General features: G+C 40.9%; 2 protein-coding genes across 2 annotated transcripts in view; both read left to right on the top strand.

The window, feature by feature from the left end:
• Positions 1-4766, top strand: part of LOC125930222 (probable inactive serine protease 58) — a 10516-nt gene extending 5750 nt beyond the window's left edge. Inside the window, exons 3-5 of the mRNA XM_049641988.1 lie at positions 1371-1621; positions 3954-4090; positions 4482-4766. Of these exons, the coding sequence (XP_049497945.1) occupies positions 1371-1621; positions 3954-4090; positions 4482-4631 (538 nt within the window). The 3' untranslated portion in view covers positions 4632-4766. The remainder of the gene's footprint in view (positions 1-1370; positions 1622-3953; positions 4091-4481) is intronic.
• Positions 4767-10479: 5713 nt separating this feature from the next.
• On the top strand, positions 10480-16001 carry LOC125930221 (serine protease 58-like). Its single transcript, XM_049641986.1, has 6 exons — positions 10480-10556; positions 10806-10892; positions 12562-12700; positions 12925-13181; positions 15528-15667; positions 15769-16001. The coding sequence occupies exons 2-6, from the start codon at positions 10853-10855 to the stop codon at positions 15916-15918; spliced, it is 726 nt and encodes a 241-aa protein (XP_049497943.1). The 5' UTR covers positions 10480-10556; positions 10806-10852; the 3' UTR covers positions 15919-16001.
• Positions 16002-16417: the final 416 nt, after the last annotated feature.

The raw sequence follows: 16417 nt of genomic DNA, 5'->3' as shown, positions 1-16417 counted from the left end.
TAGATATGGAATATATATAGATATGGAATATATAGATATGGAATATAGATAGATATGGAATATAGATAGATATGGAATATATATATGGAATATAGATAGATATGGAATATATATTTGGAATATAGATATATGGAATATACATATATAATGGAATATATATGTATGGAATATATATATATATATATATATATATATATATATAAATATGGATTTTTACTTGGCGATCAAAAAGAATGAAATTTTTCCATTTGCAACAACATGGATAGAACTAGAGTGTATTATGCTAAGTGAAATAAGTCAGTCAGAGAAAGATAAATATGTGATTTCACTCCTATGTGGAATTAAAGAAACAAAAGATGAACATAGGGGAAAGGAAGGAAAAATAAAATAAGATAAAAACAGGAAGACAAACCATATCTTAAATATAGAGAACAAATGGAGTTGCTGGAGGGGGGATGGGCTAAATGGGTGATGGGCATTATAGAGGGCACATGTTGGGATGAGCACTGGGTGTTGTATGTAAGCGATGAGTCACTGAATTCTACTCCTGAAACCAAATACTATAGTATATGTTAACTACCTTGACTTTAAATAAAAAGATAAAGTATTGAAAAAAACACAAAACGCAAAACAAACAAAAACCCCAAACACAGATGGGATCTCTGCTCTGCACATCATAAGAAATATGAAGTAAAGACAGTTCATCCCCTCCCAAGAACTGGAGTTGGAAAACTTGATGTTCTTCTCTCAGCCAGATCTAATGCATGAATGGTTTTTGTAGGAAATGGCTCTTGTATCCGTAGCATGATTGGACTCCTGGTGTAGAAGCGCGTATGTTGGAATGTGTCCAGGGAATATAATGGAAAATTATAAGTGGGCATCCTGATAGATTAAGAGTCTTGGGAATCAGTGAGAAAAGTAGGGAGCACATCATAAATATAATGACATGGGGGCTATAGAGGGGCTGGGAGAGACCTAAGAATATCCAGAAGTGAAGGGTTCAATACACTTGCTCAAGAGCTGCTTGGGACAATGGAGTGCGGGCACATCTCTATCACCTGCCCATGCATGTTTTCCAAATCTTAATAATAATAATAATAATAATAATAATAATAATAAACAATACTAGACTGTACCAAGTGCACTCGAGGTGGCAGATACACCTCAGGTTTTATATACACACTGACTCTAGACTCTACAACCCCGTAAACTATTAGTACTCTTTCACAAACCAAAGCAGGTCACTTCAGTTTTCAAGTCTGAGAGACAAAATTAAGATGATTGAGGGGGGGTCAGTTCTGGCATTTTTTGTGGTTCTGACATTCTTTGACCCTGCTCTTCTCTATCTCCTTGCCCTTTTTCTTCCAAAGTGTTAAAATCCGACTGGGAGTTTATCAACCCAGCGTCAAAAATAAGAAAGAGCAGATACGGAATTACTCACTGATTGTGCCCTCCCCTGAATTCAAAGCACAATCTCTGGAGAATGACCTGATGCTGATAAAATTGTCCAAGGCTGCTGCGCTCAACTCCCACGTGGGAACCATAGCCATATCTATGGAACCCTTAGCATTTAACGATTCCTGCTTTATCCCAACCTGGACTTGGAATGAATACAAAAACCGTAAGTGTTCGACTCTGTTCTTCATCCTGAGGAGGTTTTGGAGCTGGGGAAAATGTGGAGGGATTTACGTGAAGGGAATGGCAGCTATGAGGTAATGTTCCTGATCCTCGTGATTACTGCCAGGACTTTATCCTGCCGAGAGATAAAATCCGAAGAGGCTGATACAGGGCAGCCAATCTGATACCAATGAGTGGAGCCACAGGAACTGTGGTATCTCTAGAACATTCAAGACCAGAGTCTGGGGAACTGAATTCAAATAATGGTTGGGGGAACCAGGAGTCCTCACTCTAAAGACAGTATCAAGGCATCTTGTGGGAGGGTAGCTTACTGTCTTCTTGATGGCTGCTGACAGTCCAGCAAGCAATTCATCAAGCAGCAGTGGGAAAACAAAAACAGAACATGTGGGGAGCTGGCAGAAGATACTCCCCATCCCCCGCCGCAGACAACCACACCTATATCGATACGATTCACTCAGGTGGACCCGGCGAGGTGGGGGTGGCTGAGGGAGCTGCTCCTATACACAGAAGGCAACTCTTATACCTGCTGCTTCATCCAACAGTCCCCCCTTAGAAGTGGACACCAGGGCATGCACAGGGGACTTGATTATGACATACTGTTGGTGTCTCTCTGGCCCGACCTACCAATGGGAAAAACTGCCACAGCCTCTGCTTCAGGCACACATGTCTCCAGCCTCTCAGCTCTCATTGGCATGGGCAGAGGGGACCTGGTCTCTGCAGAAGCATGTCTCACCACGGGCACTTGAGGAAGAAAGTTGCTTTCTTACGCATCTGTTGAACTGTCGGTGGCCTTTACTTCATGTGGCTGCTAGTAACCCATAGGGCTCTCTGTATTGTCAAAGGATGATGGGGGCACCACTCAATATCTGAAATGAAATGATAAAGCTAAATTTATTGCTGATCACAGTGAGGAAGAACAATGCTGAGCAGACAAAGTCTCCCCGAGCAGAGCAGAGTACTGGGACTATATGCGGTTTGGGAGAAGTTTTTTGAACAGGGATTACAAGACTTTAAGAAGCTTAAGGGGGTTGATGTCTATAGAGGCATGGTTGTTGTGTGAGATTGTTGTTCACTGCTTGGCACTTTGAGGCATGTTTATTGCAGGCGGTCTGATTGGCTGACTTTAAAAAGTGACACTGATTGATCAGCTCGATGAAACTGTGTTCACTGAGGCAAATGTCATGATATTAATCAAGTTTAAACCCTGGGCTGATAGCCACAGAACACTCCTATCTTTCCTGTAAAACAAAACAAAAACAAAAACAAATAAACAAAAAAGCAAATAAAAAGTGAGAACTTTGATATTCTCAGTATTTGGCAATTTCATTTTTAATTCAGAAGCAACATTCCTGGGAATCTAAATGAATATTTTTTTCTAAGAAAATTGAAGTTTACAATTTTTATCCTTGACTTTACAAGCCTTATTCAAAGTAATCGAAAAATAATTTATTACATATCATTTGAAAACAAAATAAAATCATATGAAGTTTTTATCACATAGGTTCTTCATGTCAGAATCACAGTGACAAAATAATTCTGTAAGCTCTTTGGTGCAAGGCTTCAAATATTTGTTAGGAATTCATTATTTAAAGTACTTGGTTATTTTCACCTAGCTTATTCTATGCATTTCAATTCAATTCCCATAAAAACTTAAAACTGAACATAACTCCCCTCTTTCTTGTCTGACCTGACACTTTGTGTTTTAGGACACTAGGTTGGATACACTATGAGAAAAATTCTGCTCCATAAGTGACACTAGGCTTAGTTTGAGCAATCTCTAATCAGTTTTGTTGTTTCCTTCCTCCTTGTCACTCTCTACCAGAGATTAGAATTCTTTAATACTGTGGTCAGAATCCTTGCATCCTAAGGTTAACAGCTGAGTAACAATCACTATGAGGAAGATGAGCACCATAACTTCATACACTTACAAATAATCCACTTTTAAACAATCTATTTCATTAAAAAACAGCTTCAGACACATTAAAAATAGTTTTTTCCCTTTATGATTAAATGTAAAAAAAAATGTAAACCAGAAAAATAAAGGTTTCTTAGGGACAATGGCTTTGTGTCTGACTGCTTTTATGTCATTTATAATCTTTTCATGGGTTTTGAACGGTTTCTAAACTAGGCAAGTAGAGAGGGAACTACAGATCTGATTTCTGATGTGAGGGGGTCATCATGTTCTGAATCTACTGATTTGACACAGATATTGAATGAGAAACCCTAAGAAGGATTTCTCAAAATAGGGGCCAATTACAAGAGTATGTGTGATAAGCAGAATGACTAGATGTTATTTGTCTTCCTTTTCCCCACAGTCAGCGACCCTGACATCCTGACTTGGATAAACCAATATTCTCTCCCCCTCAATGACTGCCAGAACATGGTGGGACAAATAATGGCAGCACGCATCATGTGTGTGGGACAACCTTTAAACATCTTATCTAGAATTAAGGTAACTTTCTTCAGACAGAAAGATAGCAAGGGGACTTTGAAGGTGGTTGAGGAAAATCACATGGCACTCATCCAAAAGGCCTGGAGTCCCTCTCCTCTCTCCCCCGAGATTTGGGGTTTGTCATTAGTTCCCCTTCCCTCATTTTACAATGGGAAAGACTCTGGGTAGAATCATTTGTCCCTTCTCCTCTTTCTTCCATTCAGTTTGGGCTCGAGCTTGAACCGAGAGAGGTGAGATCTAGGTGGACGTGAAGAGAGGGTTGTTACCTTTCAAAAACAAATGAGTCCCGTCCTTTAGATGCCTCTGCAACTATAATATACCACCTCTTGGGATTTATTCTTGTTCCATGAGGACAAAGCAACATTGACCTCCTATTCCTTCTCTCTGGCAGGAAGTTTCAGCCGCCCCAGCCATCTGCGATGGCAGGTTGCATGGAATCTTGTCCTGGGCCAAAGGAAGTATCACCCTGGGAAGTGAAGGGTTCTTCACAGAAGTTTATCACCATGCAAGATGGATCTTGAAAGTCATAAATAACCACTGAGGCTCTTCCATTCCCCCGTCTTCAGTGCAACATCTTCATAATTTCTACACTGAATTCACAGCTCTTGATCTTTCTTGTTCTTGAACAGAGTTCAAACAGAAAACATTCAGTAAACAAAAAAAATGACACTAAGAACTCATGCTGTGATCACTGATCTCTTGATATATAAACTGTAAGCATGATGAGAAATGTAACAACCCCCCCCCAACCATTTGTTCATTCAATCAAAAATTATTGAGTTATCAGCAATTTAGTAGGCACCGCATATGAAAGGGATAAAAGAGTGACTCTCATCTCCATCAAGCAGCCGATTATTCTACCTGATGACTATTGTTACAATGGAGATAAGAAGTTTCATGAGAGCACAGAGAAAGCCATTCTGGGTGTCAGAGCCAGGGAAGGTTTCACCAAATAGACAACTTAGGGAAGACTTTTATAAAGCTGAGGGGATAGTTAAGTAGAAGTCAGAAAAGCACAAGAATGTGGCATGTTCTGGATAATATAGGTATATAAGTAATGCTGGAGGGTAGAAAATAAATTGTAGAGGAGGAGACCAGGTGTGATAAAAGATTCTTATGTAGAGATGAGCAAGGGTTAGATAGTGAAAGGCTTGACCTGTTTGGGGAAGGAATTTAGATTTTTATCTTGTTGGAATCAGAGGGGGTGTCACTAAAACCTCCATGGTAGAGAGAGCATCATCAAATTTCTGAATTTGGACTAAAGAAGCAGAGTCTCTACAGTTTACATGTATTGACTGAGTAGAAAGAGAAAGGGAAGTGCCTGGAATAATGCCCAGGTTTCTGACTTGGGCAACTGGGTAAGTGGCGGTTCACAAAGATAATAGGAAGAGAATCAATGTTTTCATGTGTAAAGAATCAGGAGCATGGTCATGAGTAGGAGGGATGGTCCAAGTTATATTTGAGATCCCTGAGGGACATGGAGATGGTCATTTCTAGCAGACAGCTGGAGACAAAGATCTGGATCTCAGATGTCTAAGCAAAAACAACAGGGAGTTGTCTGTTTATGGGTGGTAGCTGCAGACTTCAGCAGAGCTCTGTGCCCCTGGGAAGAGCTCTGACAGATGCTCAACCCTCTTCTCACCCTGGCATATAGTGGGGAGAGGTATAGCATCCTAGACCTATTGACCAAGACACTTAAAAATAGAGAAGTGAGAGGATTCCAAGTGACCCAAAAGTAGGGTCTAGAGTGAGAGGCCATGGTGTTACATAGAGGGGAGAGGCAGTGCGATATGAGGTCATCTGCTAAAAAGGGTAATAGGAAGAGGAAGAGAGAGGGTCGGTGAGATGAGAGAGAGAATAATGCCACAAAAGGAAAAGGCTGCAGAGAGAGGAGTATGGCGTTCCATCCCACGAGAGAGGTGGCAAATCCATACATCTGTAGAGATGGCAGAGGAAGGTTGGTTCTATGCTTTTCATCCCTCACCAAGGTAAAAAAGTGAAAAAAAGGCAATAAAATCTGGGTCACAAGTAAGACCATAGATTATCCTGACACATAAACAAAAATCAAATTCTCAAATTTGGATACTGAGGCCATTTAATTAAACGATGCTTCTTTTCCTTGTAATCCTTGGTCATTCAAACTGCAAGCCCTTCTGTTTGCCTGTCTTCTCCAGTAGCCTCATTCCTAGTTTCTCACTGCTTCCCATCTCTGAGTCACTGCCCAACACCCCCTGTCCCTTTTATTGAATCACATTTATACTGTTCCAGAGTCTTTTTTTTTTAATTTTTTTTTAACGTTTATTTATTTTTGAGACAGAGAGAGACAGAGCATGAACGGGGGAGGGTCAGAGAGAGGGAGACACAGAATCCGAAACAGGCTCCAGGCTCTGAGCTGTCAGCACAGAGCCCGACGCGGGGCTCGAACTCACGGACCGCGAGATCATGACCTGAGCCGAAGTTAGCCACTTAACTGACTGAGCCACCCAGGCGCCCCTCCAGAGTCTTTAATAAAACGCTCATCTGAGTATTTAAGTAACTCTTAAATTATGTCTTCAACACATACTGGTAATCCTGCATTTCCCATGTCACTGTCTGTACAATTCTCCATAATGGCCACCTCAAGCATTTGCCTCTCTGCTCCTGTCTTCAGTGCTTCATCTTCATTGGGTGACCTCTGGCATGGGAGTACAGGGAGGTCAAAGCCATCAGCGATAACTTCACTCAACCTCCCACCTTCTACCCTGCAAACATACTTAGTGCTTTTCTTCCTCATTCTTTTCCATCCTTCCTGGAAGTGAGACCCTATTATCTACAGCTTCTATGTCCACCTGTAATATGGATCACATCTCCCCTGACTTCCTCATGGGTGTGCTGTATTGACTATCTCTACTTCTTTATATTTTTCCACTTCCCCTATCTATTGACTTCTTTCTGTCACCATGGAAGCAAGGTAAAGCCTATTCCATCCAAAATATGGAGCCTAAGGATGGGCTCCCTTGATCTGCTCTCTGGTTGCCTCCTGTATCTTCTTTGCAGGCAGTGCCTACTTGACAATTCTTGAAGGGTCCATTCTGTGGGATTCTTCTGGGTCTCTCTTCACACTCTTCTGTACATGCTCTTCTCTTTTGAGTCCTCGTCTATATCTCCAGAGACTTTTCCCCCATCTCTTCATTTGCTTAACTTCTACTCATCCTTTAAACACCAAACATCTCTTCCTCAAGGAAGTCTTCTTCTAACCTTTACATTAGGGTCCCTGCTATGTGTTTTTCTACATCCCTTTCTTTCCCCCATTGGGACATCCATGGTGGCAAATCTTGTTATATCCGTCTCCCCTATGGGTCTTCATCATCTGTGAGGGCAAGATTCCCATTTCCCTTACCACTAAATCAATAATATCTAATAAAGTGCCAGCACACCGTATACTTTGTATTGGTTTTCCACTGCTGCATAAAAACATTGCCAAAAACTGAACAGCTTAAGACAACATGTATTTTCTCACAGTTTCTGCAAATCAAGAGTCCAAGTATGACTTAGCTGGGTCCTCTCCTCAGGGTCTAGTAAGGCTCTGAAGTAAGAATTTGATTTCTAAGCTTTCTCAAGTTGTTGGTAGAATTCATTTCCTTCTGGTTGTGTGACACAGGATCCTCACCTTTTGCGGGCTGTCGGCTGAAAGCTGCCCTCAGGTCCTTGAGGCAATCCTTTGTGCAGAGAGGGCATCCGTACATAGTTCTTTGACACTTAATCTTCCTCAGTGTGGCTGCTTACATCCCCAAGCCAGTGGGAAAAATCTCTCTTGTGCATGCTAGTCAGGTAGATGTGTGTGTACACACACACACACACACACACACACACACACACACACAATGTTAGTGTTATGTATTAACATAATTATCAGAATGACATCCCATAATTTTTGCCATATTCTATTAGTTGGAAGCAATTCACACATCCCACATCTAAGAAGAGGATATTAGGGATTATGCAAGGCATGAACAGTGGGCTTAAAGTCTGTCCAAAATATTCAATAGAATTTCATCAAGTAATAAATTTATTGGATCCTTATCTCCCACACAATCAAGACTTACACAAGTCTTATATATGCAGGGCTTATACACTAAGGCTTTCCGTTATAGAATTCCTGCTTATCTCTCGACCTAGTTCTTAACACTTTCACTGTAATACATAGCTGCTGTTCCTCAAACACACCACATTGTTACATATATTCATGCTTTTACAGAAGGCTTTCCCTCTTTTTGAACTACTTTTTCTCTCCTTTTTATGCGAGACAAGTTCCTTCCCTCTTCTAAGACCCAGGTAGAGTGTAAAATTTTGGATACTCCTTCTTTATAACAATGGAGGCTGAAGAAGTAAGTATCTAACTTGTGTTCTAAGGCAATACCTCAACCTCCATTAAGAAACAAAACAAATGAGCATAGGAAAAAAAGGAAAGAGAGCAAGGGAAACCAAGAAACAGACTCTTTAACTCTAGAGAACAAACTGATGATTACCAGAGGGGAGGTAGGCAGGGGGATGGGTGAAAAAATAGATGATTGGGATTAAGGAGGCCACTTGTGATGAGCGCCAGGTTTATGGAAGTGTTGGATCACACATTGAACACCTGGAACTAACATTACACTGTATGTTAACTAAGTGGAATTTAAGTAAAAATTTAAAACTCTCCTACATGTTATTACGAAGATTGTTAAACATGCAACAAAGCTGAAAGAATTTCACAGTGTATACCTGTATACCCATTACCTGGATTCTACCATTGAGCAATCTATTAACATCTGGCATTGGTGTGGTATATTTGTTACAGCTGATGAACCAATATTGACACATTATTAGTAACTAAAGTCCATAGTTTATATTAGGGCTTGCTCTTTATGTTATATAGTACTAGGGCTTTGGACAAACCCATAATGGCATGTATCCACAATTAGAGTATCATATAGAATAATTTCACTGGCCTGAAAATGCCCTGTGCTCTACCTGTTCATCCTTGCCCCCTTCTCCTCAAATTATGACAACCACTCATCTTTTTACTGTCTCTATAGATGGACTTTTTCAAAATATATAATAATTTTACACTGGCTTCTATCACTTAGTAATAAGCATTTAAGGATTCCCCATGTATTTTATCACTTGATAACTCATTTTTTTAAATCACGAAATAATATTCCAAGGCAGACGTACCACACTTTGCTTACCCATTTACTTATGTAAGGACATCTTGGTTGGTTCCAAGTGTGACTTGGTTTGGCAAGTGTGACTACAGCTGCTCTAATTATTCATGTGTAAGATTTTGTGGACGTAAGTTTTCATTCAGGTAATCCCGAAGAGTGTGATGGCTGGATCATGTGGTAAGATTATGTTGAGCTTTGTACGAAACCACCAAACTGTCTCCCAAAGTGGCTGTACATTTTGTATTCCACCAGCAATAAATAAACATTCTTGTTGTTTCACATCCTTGCCAACATTTGGTGTTCTGTTTTAAACTGTAGCCATTCTCTAAGGCGTGTAGTTGTTGCTTTAGTTCGTAATTCCCTAATGTATGTTGAGAATCTTTCCATATGCTATTTGCCATCTGTGTATCTTCTTTGTTGATATGGACTGAACTGTGTCCTCCCAAAATTCATCTATTGAAGCCCTAAACCCCAACATGACTGTATTTGGAGGTAGGTCCCATGAGAAGGTGGCTATCTACAAGCCAGGAATGAATTTTCTGGCACTTTGATCATGGACTTCCAGCCTCCAGAACTGTGGTAAAATACATGTCTGTTTATTAAGCCACCCAGTCTGTGGTGTTTTATCATGGCGGTCTGAGCAGACTAATGCATCTGCTTTAGTACAATGACCTTTAGTCATTGTAAGGTATCTGTTCAGATATTTGGCCCACTTTTTTATTGAGCAGTCTGTTTTCTTGTTGAGTTTAAAATTTCCTTACATACTTTGGATACAAATCATTTAACAGATCATGTGTTTTGCGAATGTTTCCACATAGATAGTGGTACAGGTAGAGCTTGAGCTCTGAATACTTTATTTTGTAATTGCCTGTCTATGTACCCATAGATACCTCTCTTTGCAGGCAGAGCAGTGTTTTCACATTTAAGCAGCCTCTACAGTGAGCACGGAGCCTTGCACAAGTCAGACACCTAACATAAATTATTGGCTGGCTGGGGGGGTAAATGAGTGGATGGACAGTGACATGAAAGAAAAGGCTGATATATCTCAAGGAGGAGTTCAGTGTCAGGCAGAGGGGTCAGGCCAGCACCAGAGGGCTGGGTTATGGCCACTGGAGACAAATGTCTGTGTCACACAACCAGGGGTTAGCATCACACAGATGGGAGGAGTCACTGTCCTGAGTATAGTTTGGAGAGGGCCATGATTGCAGAGTCTCACAAAGGCCAGAGCACAGAGGAGGGGGCTGTGGAAACACTGTGAGCCCTGACATCTCTCAGATTAGGTATGTTTTCCCCTGAAAAGGAAAACAAAAATGCTACATTTCAGATCCATTCTCTACTGTGTCAGGGACCAAGACACCTGATCTCAGTTCTTATCTTTCTGATACCCTGACACCATCCTGACTGGTGGCCACCTCTTCTGGAACTGAATCCTGCCACCGGAAGAATTCAGATGATATATTTGGATGATACACCCCTTCTTGCTGTGTCTTCCTTAGCCCTTTTCTGTCCCTCTTCTCCATCCTTTCCAGAGACTTTGGGCTGAAACTCATCCTTTGAAAAGGCTTTTGACCTCAATATGAAGTTTATCCTCTTCTGGGCTCTCTTGAACCTGACTGGTGAGTATCTTCCACATTCTTCTCTTTATTTGCCAAAAAGAAATCCGGGAGGAATCACGAAAGATAGATAAAGACAGAAGGCACTGCTCCAGGCTACAAGTGAAGAACGGATTCTCCCTCCCTCACCGCCACTACTATCCCCACCAGCTTTCCAACTGTGCCACTGCCCATCTGCCTCATCTCAGCTCATTGCTTGTACACTCTTTGGGGAGACGGGGACATTGACACCCCGATACCAGACCTGCTCTCAAGGAAGACTGGCCCAACCCTGGGCCTGTCTAGAACAGGACCAATGTGCGCATGAGGGAATGAGAAGCAGAGGCAGGGGTTGAAAGCAGAGGTCCAACTAATGGACATAGCAGAGCATTAGAGGGTATTTGGTCTTGTCCTGGCAGATTCCAGTTATTCAGGCAAAAACCTTAGAGGTATGCATAAAAGCTCTTTCTCTCACACCCAGCATCCAATCTATTTGGAAAAATTTCGTTGGCTCTATCTTCTAAATATATCCTAAATCCAATCACATCTCATCACCTCCACTGCCCATGATGGCCAAACCACCATCTCCTGCCTGGATTATCACATTATTCTCCAACAGACCTCTCTGCTTTCTACTCCTACACTTCACAATTTTCCATAAGGAAATGACTATCACTGCCTTACACAAAACCCTGATGTGGCTTAACATTCCTTCAGAAGAAAGTCCACATCCTAATGATATTCTATAAAACCCTACGTCACCATTGCAGTCTCTGTGCTTTCCTGCTCTTTTCCCCCTCACCTTCCATGCCAGCCACACCAGCCTCTGTGACGCTCCTTAAATGAGCCTTGGGACACTTGCTCCAGCTGTTTCCTCCACCTGGAACCCCAATGACCCAGATATCTGATGATCTAACTCCCTCATCTTCATTTCATTGGTCATGACTCATGCTGTCCACAGGTCTACTGACCCTGACGGCTATGTAGTATTGCAGAAGGCCCCACCACACGCATGCACATCCCAGTACTACCTTTCCCTCTTTCCCTGTTGTACTATTTTTTCCGCAGCACCAATCACCATCTAACATGCTGTATCATTCACTTATGTATTGTGTTTACTGTTATTGAATGTCTCCCCTCATCAGAACGTACGAGAGCAGGGATATTTATCTGCTTTGTTCCCCATGTTGCTCCAGCACCTAAAACAGAGCCTGGCGCCTGCTAGATGCTCAGTACTTACTTGCTGAATGAATAAATTATCTCCCCCTCCTCAGATTCTGTTAGCAGCTGGTCCGTTTTTTAAATGGCACTTGTACTGTTTTGCCTTTCATTGTTGTAGGGGAAAGGGATGAGATAGATAAAAGCATTCTCAAAAAAGGTAAAAACATAAAGTTCTCTATGAGTTGATTTAACATATGTTCGCTGAATTGTAGAAAGTATTTAGAAAACCTGTATTTTAATTTGAAAAATATTTATTGACAACAAAAGGGGAAATATCCGTATCTTTTGAAAATTGATATGTTTGTATCCTTTTCTTCACGTTTTTAGAACAAAGTAAGCCAGTTTACAAATTCAGCTTACAGACAAAGGTATTAGAAGGGTAGGGGGAACATAAGCGTATTAAGTAATTTTCCTTTGTTTTTCCCAGAGATCCCTGCAAAACTCTCAGAACTTCCTATGTTTCTCTCTCCAGTTGCCCTGGCTTTTGATCCAGATTACCAAACTGACATCACTCCTCCATACCTGGTCTACTTGAAATCTGATTACTTGCCCTGTGCTGGAGTTCTGGTTCACCCCTTATGGGTGATCACAGCTGCACACTGCAACTTACCGTAAGTAGTAAGCCCCCAACACCACTTTATGCTTTGGGGTTTCAGGTTGGGCACAGACCCAGAACCCTGCCTGGTGCCACTGCTCAGTTAAGTGGACTTAGGGAGGTCTTCTGGGGACATCCAGTGGTAGAGAAAAAGGTCTGTGGGAAGGGGCCAATAAAGGCTCAAATGGATGGATAAATAATCTCTGTCAAGTCTTCTCTCAAACAACTACATTGTTCCAGAAAGCTTCAGGTTATATTGGGGATTACAAATCCATCAAACTATGATGAGAAAGATATACAAGTAGTTGGCTATGAGAAGATGATTCATCATCCACACTTCTCAGTCACTTCTATTGAATACGACCTGATGTTAATCAAGCTGAAAGAAAACATTGAACTCAATGACTATGTGAAACTGGTCAGCCTGCCTGAGGAACCTGCCCCTGAAGAAGCCATGTGCATGGTCTCCACGTGGGCCTACAACCTATGTGATGCCTGTGAGTGACCTCAAGATAATCTGTTCTCTCAGAGTAGGAGATGCCTCTGTTGCCTCTCTATTCTTGGCTTCTGCAACTCTTCCCAGTGAGGCTTCCTTCTGACCTCTTAATTCATTTTTTCATCTCTTTTCCCTTTCCCTGTACCTTAGTGAGGGAGTCCTTTGAGCTTCCTTTCCCACTGTCTCCTGCTACCATCTATGCTTCCAGACATAATAGAAATGGTGTTAGTGGAAAGAAGACATTTGTATCCTAGTCTTAATTTGCTGTGTGACAGGTGGTCACTTTGCCTTTGGGGCATCAGTTTTATGACCTCTAAAATGTGGCACAAACTGTAGCAGATGTTTTCAAACTATTTCAGGCAAATACAGAAACTTAAAGCCTTGATATATCATGAAATAATATTAATGTATTCAACATAAAATAAATATGCAAACTGTGCCAACCCAGGCAGGGCTTCTGTATGCAAGACTGATGCAAGACTAGCTCATGAGTAAGTTTATTTATGTATTTAATATTTGTCATGTGATATACACACTATAGTATGGAAAGGAGATTGACGTTGGCCAAGCTTGTCAGCTTATACCCATCCATCTACCCCAATCCTCCTTTTACAGGAGTCAAGAGGCAGCTGTACACATATTCTCACAATGCTGCCATGGCTCCAACCTTTTTAAACTGCTCTTTGGTAAATACCTTCAGACCTTGAGGTACATTTACTTGAATATTCCAAAAAAAAAAAAAGTAAAAATTCTTTTTCCCCTAGCTTTATTGAGGCATAATTGAAAATTAAACATTGTATGTATTTAAGGCGCATAGCGTCATATTTCGATATACATATACAATGTGAAATGATGGTCCCATCACCTCACATACTTACTTTACGTAAGTGTGTGGGGTGAGGATACTTAAGATCTACTCTCTCAGAAAGTTTTAAGTACACAGTACAATGTTATTAACTATAGCTACCAGGCTGTACATTAAATCTCTAGCACTTCTTTGTGTAATAGCTAAAAGTTTGTACCCTTTGATCAACATACCCCTATATCTTCCACCCACCAGCCTCTGGCAACCGCCATTCTATTCTCTGTTTCTGTGAGCTTGGCTTCTTTTAGATTCCATGTAGAAGTGAGATTATACAGTACTTGTCTTTCTGTGTCTGGTTTATTTCACTTAGCATTATGTCCTCAACACAGGTAGAAATTCTTTGACCTCTGAGATTCATTCCATTTGAGTTTTGAAAATAGGCAAATGTCCCTCTGATGAGCAGTATGTTTGACTCATCCGGCATATGCTACTTGGGCAAGAAGAGATTCGACATAACCAAAAAATGCAATACATTTTGATCTGGCTTATGAAATAATTTTTTTAGCAGATACTGACTTTTTCTGATCTGACAAATGAAAAACTAGGCTCTCTAAATTCCTTCAAACTCTGAAAAGAGAGATGTTGTTTAAGGGTACATACTTGCAACCAGTAGTTAAAGAAGTTCTGGAGACGCAAGACATAGCATATTGAATACAGACAGCAATATCATGATATGATCAAACTTGCTAAAAGACTAGATCTTAATTATTCCACCACAAAAAAGAAATGATTATGTGACATGATAGAGGTGCTAACTATGATGGCAATCTTATTACAATATATAGATGTATCAGGGCACCTGAGTGGCTCAGCCGGTTAAGCGTTCGACTCTTTGGCTCAGGTCATGGTCTCGCAGTTAGTGAGTTCAAGCCCCGCATCGGTCTCCACACTGACAGCGCAGAGCCTGCTTGGGATTCTCTCTCTCTTCTTCTCTCCCTGCCTCTCCCCTGCTCTCTCTTGCTCTCTCTCAAAATAAATAAACTTAAAAAAAACCCACAGTATATAAATGTATCAAATCAGCACATTATACACCTAAAATTTACACATTGTTACAAGTCAAATATATTTCAATAAAAAAAATTTAAAAAGGAGTCAGTGATGAATTTCAACTAAAAGACAAATAAACATAAAAGCTCAAAAAATAAAATAAATCAGAATTCCATATCAAAGGATATTCTTGAAACGCTTAAAGTTCTAGAAAATTTTAAAGTGATTTATTTCATTTCATTGAAGAAATGTCTCATATTTACATGTCACTTCCAAGAATTTAATCTCTTTTATAAAGAGATCGACACTCATATCGTGAGAAATTGTTAATCTGATCATTTCCTGCTGTCCAAGTAGCCACATTTTGATTTCTCTCAGTGTTTGATCTCTTTTCCTTTCTGCCAGAAGGAATATGTTGAAAAAGAGGGCAAGGAAAAAAAGGAGGTTTGTTATCTACTGACTCTTACGGAAGCTCTGTGTCTTTCTGTCCTCTAGCCAAGGATCCTGACTCACTGCAGAACGTGAACATCTCCATAATCTCCAGGCGTGAGTGCCACAATGCCTATAAAACCTACAAGATCCAGGAAGGTATGCTGTGTTTAGGCATTGTGCCAGGAAGGAGGCTGTCCTGCAAGGTAGTATGTTCTTAATGTCTTAGTTTTCCCATTTTATTTCTTTTGTGTTTTTGCCAGAAAGATAAGATAACCTAGTTTCCTTTTTTTTTTTTTCCTGGCAGGAAGTCACAGCTGCCCCAGCAGTCTGCAATGGGGTCCTTCAAGGAATATTGGCTTTTGCAGATGGATGTGTTTTGAGAGCTGATGTTGGCATCTATACCAAAATCTTTAACTACATGTCCTGGATTAGAAACACAATCAAAAACAACTGAGCTCCCATGGCAGGAATTCTGATCATGTGGCACAGCCTGTCCCTGTGTCCAGCCTCACAATTAAACCTTGAGTAGATGCCCTGGATTGCATCAGGCATGCCTGTCTCACTTCTGCCCAACGGAGTGAGTGATTTGTACATCCCTAGACTGTGACCTTACATGATAACCCTTTGTCTTCTCCATTCGATAAAAGATGGCAAACTCATTACCCCTTAGGCAGCTGAAGTTTTATCAAGTGGGGACTGTGTTCTAACAAAGGGATCATTGACCTATTGAAAAAAAAGGCCAGTCCACCATTTTGGGTGATAAATCCCTACTACTTGCACTGCATTAATGTGCACTTTTGTTGAATTGCACATAACAAAAGGAAGAAGGAAATATGACAAAGAGAGAGCTGATTAGACATACAGGTGAGGGAAAAGGCTCCTAAGAAGGAGACTATAGGAGGTATTGCACTCTGTTTCTCCTTGCCCACATGACTCTCTATACCAGGCATAGA

Source organism: Panthera uncia, chromosome A2 (genome assembly GCF_023721935.1).
Source record: "Panthera uncia isolate 11264 chromosome A2, Puncia_PCG_1.0, whole genome shotgun sequence".
Classification (NCBI taxonomy): Eukaryota; Metazoa; Chordata; class Mammalia; order Carnivora; family Felidae; genus Panthera; species Panthera uncia.
Note: the sequence above shows the minus strand (reverse complement) of the source record. Positions and strands in the feature narration are given on the sequence as shown.